General features: G+C 42.0%; 1 protein-coding gene across 1 annotated transcript; it reads right to left on the reverse strand.

Moving 5' to 3' along the window:
• Positions 1 to 2,591: 2,591 nt before the first annotated feature.
• On the reverse strand, positions 2,592 to 10,904 carry LOC307254055 (protein shisa-like-2A; the record flags this gene model as incomplete). The annotated part of the gene is made up of 3 exons (XM_080032290.1): positions 2,592 to 2,913; positions 6,814 to 6,953; positions 10,723 to 10,904. The coding sequence occupies 3 exons, from the start codon at positions 10,902 to 10,904 to the stop codon at positions 2,726 to 2,728; spliced, it is 510 nt and encodes a 169-aa protein (XP_079888416.1). The 3' UTR covers positions 2,592 to 2,725.
• Between the last annotated feature and the right edge of the window lie 746 nt (positions 10,905 to 11,650).

An 11,650-nucleotide genomic window follows, 5' to 3' on the forward strand; every position in this document is an offset into this window, starting at 1 on the left:
TGAGCGGGTATGATAAAGCCCATCTGAAATAAGCAGCATTTCTATCAAATAGAGTGGTAGCTTTCCGGTCAGGGCTTTATATATAAAAATATGTCAATGTGCGTCACGTCTTTCTTTAAGGGAGGACCACCCAACATTTTCATATAAAACACAATGGTGTGTGTCATAAGCATCTCCTGTGATGAATCTTAAAGCAGAGTGAAAAACAGAGTCCAGGAGTTTATGCATGCCGATTAACAACATCACCGTAATCAAGGACAGACATAAAAATATATGATAATAGTTTCTTACATCTGAACCACATAACCACCAGCAATTTGTTCCACACCTTGATCCTCTTCTGGACCAGGGTACTGAAGAATCTCATGATTTCCACTCAAACTCTCCCCAGCTGTTTGAGGCTGTGGGTATATATACTGTATATATATCAATATTTCCCCGTCACCTTCGGATATACCCATTCACTCCTTCTCTGTCAAATTGATGATTGAATGATGGCTGTTTGAATTGAAGTAGTATTGAACACTTTAACTTATAACCTGGACATCAGTGTCTGTTCACTTTCAGATGTATGTTGTTAGAAAACATTTAGTATTTCACTCTCTGCCTTTTCCAATCCCTCACTCCTAATTTCGTTAATCCGATGTTTTACTTGTAGATCCATAATCTTTTTCGAAAGTTTCAAAATTCTTTAAAATTCCATTATTGTATGAAGCGACAGTATGCTGTAAGCCCTTTACTCATCCATATGTTGAATCTATCATATGTTCTATTTGAAATCAAATCTATAGGCTATCGTACGGACACACCTTCCTAATATTTTCTCTGCACATTTCAAGTTATGCTTTTTGACCTTTTTCTTCCATATTTTTAAATTCTTTTCATCCAGGGATAACAGTATTTCTATCTGCAAGGTTATCTATCAGTGTGTTGGCTTGTAATGGTGGTTCATCAGCCTCTCTCTCTTCCATTTCCTTGCACCCAGCGCTAAACTGTCACTGCATTCCGAATCGCATACTCTTTCTTTTTTCTATTCTACATACTACATCCGACGATAAAAATAATCTAGTTAGGATGCAGTAGGGATACTATTGGGACATACTTTTACTTATTTATTTCATCATAACATTGCGCCTTGATCTTGCCTCTTGCTTCTATATCCGTCACATCCCCGTTTGTTTTCATATGGGGACTCCGTCGATGTGACGTCACTTCACGTGCGCACTGGATTATGGGTCAGAATCACTCCAAATAGGATGCTGTTTTCAACACTATAATCTTGGCCGGATGTAGTAGACACCCGGGTCTTTCTAACCATCCTAAATCTGGCCACAAGAATCAGGACATCCTAAATATTTTTTCTAACATACTAAATAGTAGAAAGTATGCAATTCGGAACGCAGGGTGCGAGTCACAAAGACACCCTAATGGGTTGATCTACTAAAAGTCAGACAAAACGGGATTTAACCAGCAAAGAAAAAGTTCAAGCTGATCTACTAACGTTGCTCACTGAGGATTGCGGGTCAAATAACATGCTCTGTTCATTTAGTATGTTTGTCTGAATGAATATGTAAAAATCAGGCGTTTCTTCCCAAGTGCGCAAAATATGGGAGGAGTGGATGCAAAAAGGTTTATTTAGCACACGCACTGTGATTTACAAAGCCTGAAAATAATTGCGGCCGTTGTGATTGCGTCTATATTTAATACGTTTGTAAAGCAGGTGTTAAACTGTTGCACACAGACGGCTGGTGAGGAGTAGACATAAAAGATAACGGATAAAGTTATGTTTGGATTAACAGAAACACAAATAATCCAGACATATCGCCCAATCAGTAATTACTTTTTAGAGCTTTTGGATGAGTTAAGTGCTTCTTTGTATAGCCACTCACAAGAAACAGTCACACAATACCTGCCTTGCCAAAAGGCATTTCTTCGTGTCTGGGTCATTCCAGCGCAAAGAGCGCACTGTAACTATTTCTGCTGGCAAACAGGGCTTTACGTAGTTGCTGTTTCCAACAGGAGCGACTGTAGGCCTACTCATGCTCATGTGAAACCTGTTTTATCTGCAGAGGCTTTTTATAAGATATGTTATTTTGTTCTTCTAATGTCCTGCCATATTATCTTCATTTCATCAGTCCTTGTTTTACCCACAGCATTTATTTTCTCACAAATTCTCTCCTATATCTTGTTTATTTGAGTAATATTAATATTAATTGGCTGTAGCTCGACAGTGCGTGGCATTACATTTCTCTTGCTGTCACTCTGCTCTCCGTCCAAACACGGAAACTTCCTCTAACATGTTTGCACCCCGTTGTCATTTTTGCGCATTTAAACTTAGTTGATCACACGCAGAACGCCCACAAACCAAAAGTGCAATTGTTTAGAATGCTCACACAGTTTAGCACTCTTTCTTTCGGATCTTAGTAGATCAACCCCGGAGGGTTCTAACTGGGCTGCATAGTACTAGTCCTTTGCTTTATGTATTTGATGCCTTGAACTACTGATAACTTCTTATATAGAGATTGTATTATCGCAAATTGTCACTTTAGTTAATGTGTGTTTTTCTCTAACCTTCTTGTTTATTTGTTGACTTGCTTCTTGGGGGAGCCCATTGTAACATGTGGCCAGGGGCTGTGGATGAAAACCAGCCCACTGGCTAAATCTGACATATTTACAGAAATGTTTATGAATAAATAAAATAAAGATAGAGATGTGGTCCAGCAGTCTAAGCAGGCCCCTCCACGTTGATAGAGGCCACAGTAGCTACGAAGCATCTCTGGAAGAGGCGTTCAGGGTCCGCGGGCTGGTTGTCACAGTCCAGCTTCCCCCCCACAAAGTGTTTCCTGAGGCCCTGAGGCCCAGCAGAGCCACCGGGGTGACTCGGCCCCGGGCCCTGTGGGCTCGGTGTACGGCCTGGAAGACAATAGCAACAACTCACTTAGAAGCATGTGTGGAAAGAGCCTGAAACAGAAACAGACATAACACTATCAAAAGTAATTACATTTTTCTAATCTATAAACTATCAATTTGCATGCCAGCGATACAAACGTGTCAAAGCAATCAAGAGAAACTGAGAAAAGCAAAGCCTACTGCTTGATCAAATCTAACAACACAAACACTCCTGTGTGCTTAAAGAAGCAACTGTTTAATTGGTTATGTTTAGCTAAAGCAGATACGCTAGCACTTTATTTGGAGCGAAAACCAAAAGTTAGCCAGTAATGCAGCTACAAGTGACTGGGTTTCTTTAGACGAGAAAGCTGCTTCAAGAGTGTATAGAGAGGTGGAGAGGTACATTGGTCAACATGGTTGTCAGTAGAAGCTAACCAGGGTTAGGAATATCTTAGTAGGCTACAGAGGCTGAAAGAAGGCCTGGGGCATCTACGAAAATGTCATCGGGTCAAGGAGAGCTTTCGAACATAAGAAAAGACAGCACTGTTTAAAATGAATTCGACTTCACTTTTCCTAACCGACGTCATTGCGCGACGGCGAGTATTGCTGACGTGAGTCTCTAGCGTGAAACAACTATTTTCCAAAAATGGACAACAACAAGCGCTCGTTCGATCCATGCGTTCTTGTCATATTGATTTCAACCAGGTTTTGGCCAACAGAGTGAGAATCACTTAGGTCGGACTTGGCCAAGGGGAATATTTAAGTCCACTTGAATCCCAATTCACATGTGAGTTGGCATTTTATTTTCTTATGGTGTAAATTATGGGCTACGAAAATAACTATTATGAGGTATTTTATGAGTTCTTTATTATTTGTATGGGGAGGGGGGTATTTTGTTTTAGCTGAATTAAATCTTCCTCTCCTCTCTTATGTTTTACCGCGTCTCATTCGTCTTCGCGTAGAGTCAGTAAACTCCGGCGGTGGCCTGTTGCTTTAAATATTGCCGCCGTAAAGGATTATGGGATACAACTATCTCCTTTTCCTTTCGTAAAGGTTGGTCAGGAGTAACCTATGCTAAAGGAGAGTTAAAGGATGCATCGAGGCACCTTTCCCATAGCCTGGTGCTACCAGACCATCGTACTTCATTTCATTTGTACAGAAGGTCTGGAACTGCTGTAATTGGCAAACATTCACTCACTTGGAGGCGGGTGTCTGTTGAAGTTTAAAACTATTGGATCTGCTCAGTGCCACTCTGGATTAGCCAACCAATCGCATAACGTTTGGTCGTGAGCCGGCTTCTGACGGTGTGTTCAGGGAACTCGGAAATTTCCGACTTCACTACATATTGTAGTCTATGGATCTACCGATACCTGGCAACGGTAACTTGCTAGAGCCTAACGTTTAGTTATTTGGATGAGAAAGGTTGTAGGCGTCCATACTTTCCCGAGCAGATGCACTGGAAGACAGTCAGGTCGGAACTCGGAACTACCAAGTCGCAAATTTCCAAGTTCCGAGTGTAAAGGAACGCAGAATTCAACTGAAACTGGAGCGCGACTTCGACGTCATCGTTCTCAGCCACTTCCTCTGTTCGCTGATTGGACACTCAGAAATTTGTTCGGGCAAAATCCCACAAATACGCCCCATCACCAGACTGACAGTGACTACTGAAGGGAAAATGAAATTTGGGCGGAAGTAGGTGGGCGGGCAGAGCCAGGCTACCTTTCCTATGCCTTTCCTAAGCGTTTTTAGAATTCAAACCACCTTCCAAGTATTTCCGGGTCATCTGGTTAGGAAAGGAAATGTCCTAGGTAAAATACAGAATTCGTAGAGGCATCAATGGCATCAACACCATGTGTCTGTTGCAGGTCCCAGGAATGGGACCGGGCAAACAGGTAGTTCTGATGAACAAAAGTAAAATAACACAACAGGACGACCGTGAGCTGTTGCTGTTGACTCCTCGTAACAGAATGACCCGAGAGCCAGCAACCACACGCTAAGAGGAATTCCGGTCGGCCGCCCAATGTCCTGCTGCCACCCTGTGGCGTTAATGGGTATAACAACCAGAATTACAAGTCCATAAAAGACTGCATAAAAGTTGTTTCAAACTTTAAATAAATCATCAGCAAGTGCTGGAATACATGTGATTATGATCACTGGTAACATGAATACATAAAAAACAAATTGTGACCACATCTCTTGTGTGCGTCATGTATTTTTGTTCGGTTTGTTTTGTTGTTGTGTTGTACACTGATATAAGAGTGATATTTTTAAATATGTTCATTCTAATAGGCTCCTGCGAGTAAATGGGCATCTATATTACTGAGCACTGGCTTTTTTGTTTTTGCAAAATCAATTTTAAATGAGATTTGTAATTGCACACCACTCTGTTCTGCTTGCCTTACAAATGCAAAACATCTCAAACATCATCAACAAAACTGATGTGAAAGCAGAGAAACAGTCTGACCTCAAGGCATTCTTCCATTGACGTAGGACTAAAAAGCTCCCACAGTAACTGTTTCTATCCCTGAAAGCTCAAAGAAAATTATTGGTTTTATGGCCCCCCCCCCCATCATTAAAATCTTGGCTACATACAGTATGCTATAAGAGTTTGATTGTTACTGGCAACCGTTGATTAGCTATTTTGGTGGTCTGCCTGTGAGTTAAAGTGCACAGTAGAATCTAAAACATACATGGGATTATATGGTGGATCATATATTTTTATCATGAATTATTTCCTTCTTCAATCTCCTTCATTTGCTCATTCTATAAATTCCTTTTGTATTTTTCAATAACATTTTTTTTGCTCTATTTTATCCCTGTCTGTTTGCTCTTACAGTAGCCTATGCATTTCATTGTTGAGGGAAGGGTTAAGAACTCGTACATTTCTGACTTGAAAAAACACTGCAAATGCCTCCTGTTTTATCTTTTTGTGTGTGCACAGCATACTGCCGCATTCTCCATAATTAAAATGTTCTACCAAAAAAAAAAATCTCCCAGAAAGAAATGAGAGCCAGAGAATAATGAATGCTTTTAGCTCACTGGAGAATTTCATGTTTGCTCGTCTAATCAGTTTCTTAGACAGTTTTTATCTCTTGTATGCAAATAAGCACAACAGTCAGTCTGAAGATAGGAAAATCCAAGTCTGGTAAAGTCTGGCAGTTTCTTGTTTTTTTGGAAAGCTTTGGGTGAGCCATTAAATGTCAGCAGGTTGATCCTACATACTGCAGTGTGTATTTGTATGAATGTGTTTAATGTTCTGCCCCCTGCATAGAGACATAGGCTGCGTTCCAATACCCATACTATCTACTATTTAGTATGGTGGAAACAAAGATTTAGGATGCCCTGATTCTTGTGGCCAGATTTATTATGGTTAGAAAAGTGATACGGGGCGCTCTGGTGGCGTAGTGGATAGAGCGCGTACCATATTGGCTCAGACCTTGTTGCATTGGTCGCATTGGGTTCAAATTTGGTCGCATTGGGTTCAAATCCGACCCGCGGACCTTTACTGCAGGTCATCCCCCCTCTCTCTCTGTCTCCCCATTTCAACTCTGTCTAAAAAAGCTTGAAGATACCAAAAATAATCTTTATAAAAAAATATAAAATAAAATATATGTAGCTATACTACATCCGTCCGAGATTTTTAGTTTTGAAAACATCATCCTATTTGGCCGTTTCTGACCCACAATCCAGTGCGCACCAGAAGTGACGTCACATCGACAAAGCCTCGTTATGATAAACAAACGGGGATGCGACGGATATAAAAGCAAGAGGCAAGATCAAGGAGCAATTTTATGATGAAATAAATAAGTAAAAGTATTTTCCAAGTGTAATTAGATCCTAATTAAATTCTTTATGGTCAGATTTAGTATGTAGAATAGAAAAAAAGAAAGAGTATGGCGATTTGGAACGCGGGGATTGTGTTACCTGGAGCTGCTCGGAGCGGCAGCCCGCTGTCCAGGCGCCTGGGTTTGGTGGTGATGAACAGGTAGCAGAGCACACACACAGTGATGACGAAGGCCAGGAGGACAACGGCAGCTACAGACAGACCCACCAGAGCTCCTAGCCTGGAAATTGTAAATGGAATGTAAATGGACTTGATTTATATAGCGCTTTTTAGCCGATTTTCTCAGCCCCAAAGCTCTTTACATTTCTTACCACATTCACCCATTCATACACACACTCATACACCGATGGCAGAAGCTGCCATGCAAGGCACTCTCTGAACCATCGGGAGCAATTTGCGGTTCAGTGTCTTGCCCAGGGACACTTCGACATGTGGCGAGTAGGCGGGGGATCGAACCTCCGATCCTGCACTCCAGAGGATGATCGCCCTACCCACTGCACCACTGCCGCCCACACAGAGCAAAGAGATAAGCAGAATAAATCCACACATACAATGTAGTGTTGTCATGATGCCAACGTGTTTGCTTATACTTGTATCGAAATTCCGATGGTTTTCAATACCAAAAAAATATTAGAAAAACTGCGTTGATACATTTGTCAGCCATTCATTAATTTATTTCAATATATTTTGGGGTGTTTTTGTTTTCACCTTTTTCTATTGGATGGTATTTACGTTGTTTCCTTCCACTTCCGGGGTTAAATCCCTCAAAGCGAATTCTTAAGCATGCGCAGAACGCAAACTCCCGATTACGAGATAAGATGGCTGTATACATGCATGTCTATATGGCATGCAGGCCGGAGAGTCAACGAGCAGGGAGCAAGCAGGCACTGAACTTGTGGCGAGAATAAACACAGCACTGCTCTATGGGGATATGAGTGATTCAGGTACAGAGACGTTGGAACAGAAAAAAGTGCTGTCAGAATCTTGTAAAGTTAAAGGAATACTTCACCCATACGGAACCGGCGTTCTATCATTATACAATCGCTATTATAATATAATGAATGAAGTTTTTCTTCCCTCAGTCTTCCCTCAGTCTTCCCTTGGCCCAGCTGTCCTGTTAATCCTAACCCTACATTTTCCCATGTGTGATGTCACACATGGGAAAATTTAGGGTTAGAGACAGTGAGACCATAACTGCCTTTTCTCAGGCTAGGATGGACCAATTTCTAAAATGTTTGCACATTAATAATACATAGGATATCCACTGGTGAAGTAGGTGACTCTACATCCATGGCAACACAACCTATCTATCTACACATCGCGCTTGCTAGTACATTAATTGTGCAGCAGTCGGGTCGGTCGGTAGCCAAGGCGGGGGGCTGGCGTTGGTAAGGCGGCAGCCTTAGGGTGCGAACACACCAAACGCGTTGGTTGCGGTGGCCAACGCGCCCACCGCACCTGATCTGGCGCGTGGTCATTTTGTGTTCAATGGTTCAACGCGTCCAACGCTTCGCAGCTAGTCTCCCCCCCATATATTTATTCCCCTAATCAACCATGGCTGCGATCAGAACCGACCCGACACAACAGCGATCATGTCCGCACAAAAACAACAACAACACGGCCAACAATTGTGCCAAAAGACAAATAAACAGCAACTGAACGGAACAAATAGCCGTAAAACAGATTCATGCCACTCGGAAATGAACACAAACAGCAAGGCAGCACCATACCAAACACATTTACAGCAGCATTGTGTGCAGGGCAGTAGAAAATAAAGGCAACTAGCCTACATTACCCTACCTGGCTGTGACAGGGGACCGTGGCTGGCGTAGATATAAACACCAGTGCTTCGCTGTACTCGTTGTGAAAGTTCCCCGGACTAAGCCGTTATGTTTGGCTTCATTATATGGAGGTGGTGGCCGCACACAACCGGGTGCTATCCGACCGGCGCTAACTTGGTTTATCGGCTAATGCACAGCCGCACATATTCACTGAATTAACCAGGAAGCCCATTCTCCTGGTTCACTTTCCCCACGTCTTGTAACCCCGAGCGGCTTCATACAGCACCAGGCAGCCAGCCGTAAATACATTTCCTCCTCTGTGTTTGCCTCTGTGTTGTCCTCCGGTCCTCCCACCGTGCCGATGTCTGTGACGTCGGGTGAAGCTCACCGCTGATTGGCCAACGCGGCTAAACGTCACGCGCTGGAGCGTTGAAAGTTAAATTTTTTCATCTCGGGCGATGGTGCGTTGACGCTTTGGTGGTGCGTTGACGCTTTGGTAACGCGGCTGCCGCGTCCAAAGCGCCGCTTTGCCGCGGCCAACGGATCATCGCGCCTAAACCAATGGTTCCCTATGCAAAAATAGGATTTTTCAACGCCGCCACCGCACCCAACGCGGTGTGTTCTCACCTTTAAGCGCTGGGGGAAACACTGACATTAGTGCCACACTGCTACTGTCTTTGACCTTTGGAGAAATGCATTCCTTTATTTTCCAGGGAATTTTTTTTAAATGTTTTATTTAAACTCTTAAAGGTGAAGTAAATGATATATAGTTATGTTTACGTGTTAAATCGCTCTTTATTCATACAGTGATCACTTATATAGTGTGCGCGTTTCATAACTCCGATCAGTCTCAGTCGCCCGCTCTGCATGTAATCGGCAAATAAACTTTTCTGGGATCCCACAACTGATATCCAATCAGAAGAGAGAACGCTACAAACCGGCACGTCTCCCTGCTGGTGCACGCACAGAGAGCGACGGATGGGTGAATGTTTATGCGCCTACAATGGCAAGACTTGTTGGAAGCACTAACATTAGTCAAACCAAATAAATAAAACAATAGTGGCAGAACCTCAATTTATTTCAGTGGAATTCATATTAAAATTCATAATCATACATAAATAGCAAGATGGATGCTGTCCAGAGGTTGGCTTATTTAGCTGGGACAAACTTTTCAAGCAATGTGTTGGTAACGTGACAGAAACAGTTTCCCAAAACCTACATTCAATTATAATATCCAGTGTATGATAAAATATTGAGTATCACAAATGGAAGATGGAAGGCTCTTAAACTTGGATTAAACTGAGTTTTTTTGCTTTTGGGAGAATAGAATTTTGTTACCAATTTGAACTGAAAAATAGCTTCGCAAACAACCCACTGTGACAGTTCCTCAAATAACTGTTGAGAGGAGATGGAGAACAGTGGAGTATCAACAGCAACAAAAGATGTATATGAAAAGATTACAAAAAGATATGAAGAAATAAATGCATTCCATCCGTCCACATCCATTGTGTTATGTAAGCAGCAGAAATCTGAGAAAGAGACGCATATCTATTTTCCCTCTGCCAATTACAAGCACAGCTTCCTGTGTACGGAAGTGTTTAAAAAAAAAGTAATTAAGTCTGGTCTTTAAGTTAACCATGAGACATTCAAAATGAATTGTTGAAAAGTTAAACTCGTCTGATAAAAGGCGCAGTAACATTAACATTCCCTTACTCAACTCCCCACGTATTGATTCAAAACGTCTCTGAATATTTGAGGACCAAATCAATCAAAAGGCGAACTAATTGGGCTTCAGTCTCTCACCTATAACAGCCAATTAGAGTCAAACATGGACGGAGTGCGTAACAGGTTGGCTCCTTAATACAAATCGCTACAGCAACAGTAGGCTAGAGCTCACAAAACCATACACCTGTTTGTTTTTTTGTTTGTTTGTTTGTTTTACAAATAAAAGCTCGAATTGCCAAAAAAAAATAAAACTGTTTCGAATATGATAATTTAATCTAGGTGGGAAATGCTATTCAGGATACTGCAGGATAACTCAGCATCACACCTGATGGTCCTCACTGCGCTCTTGACACTGTGACTACAAGTTAAAAAAAGGATGAATTGACCAGTACATCTAGGCTGACATAGCCTACATCTCTCACAGAGATTACAATATGGAAAATGCCAAATGTGTAGCCCACGTGATCAATCAGACTGACTTACGTTAACCACCACATGTATCCATATTCGTAGGGGTAGAAGCTGTTGGGGTCATCACAGCAGTACTTCAAGTCACTGAAGCCGCAGCAGAAGAGCGCCGTGGCGTCGCTGTCCGCTCTGGGACACGTGAAGCCCTCCACGGACGCGTTGTCTTTGCTGTAGTAACTTTCACAGTCCGAGCTCATGTCAACGCGCAGACTGGCTCGCACTAAAGCCCGCTGCCATCTCTTCCGTTTCCCCGCTGCTGCAACGTCACATCGCCGTCAAAAAGTGAGGGAGTCTGGAAGCTGCACACGCGCAACATCTCTCTCTCTCTTTCTCTCTCTCTCTCTGAATTCAGGGTTAATTCATGGGGACTTTATTGGCACGGAAAACATAGATTAAAATTGCCAAAGCAAGTAGGCTATACACTACTAATTCGAAGTACAACAAAATGACATGACAAACTTTACAACGCCAATAATGAAAATGTTTGGACATTAGTTAAAATGTGAATAAAACAGAAGGTGATCATTTCCTACTTTTCTACTTGTATCAAATATAAAACAGTACAAATACATCATATGCATTTATTTGAACTGATACACTTTATCGTTTGTTTGTAAATATGCACACATTTTAAATGTTGTGCCTGAAACGTGTTTTAAAATTTTTTGGGACAGGGGCATGTTTACCATTGTTTTACTGTTTCACATCACCCTTTCATTTGACACTGAGTAAGCGTTTGGGAACTGAGGACTTAAATTGTTGACATTTTGAAAGCTAGCCTACATTTTTTTCCCATTCTTGCTTGAAATACAACCTCAGATGCTCAAAATGCGGGTCTCCTTTTTTGATATTTTTTGCTTCATAATGCACCATATTTTTTCAAACAGACATGCCAGTCTAGTTCCTACAACGCCAAGCTGTATTACTGTGGCTCGGTGTTGTC

Source organism: Ammodytes marinus (genome assembly GCF_949987685.1).
Source record: "Ammodytes marinus genome assembly, chromosome: 8".
In the NCBI taxonomy this organism is placed as follows: Eukaryota; Metazoa; Chordata; class Actinopteri; order Uranoscopiformes; family Ammodytidae; genus Ammodytes; species Ammodytes marinus.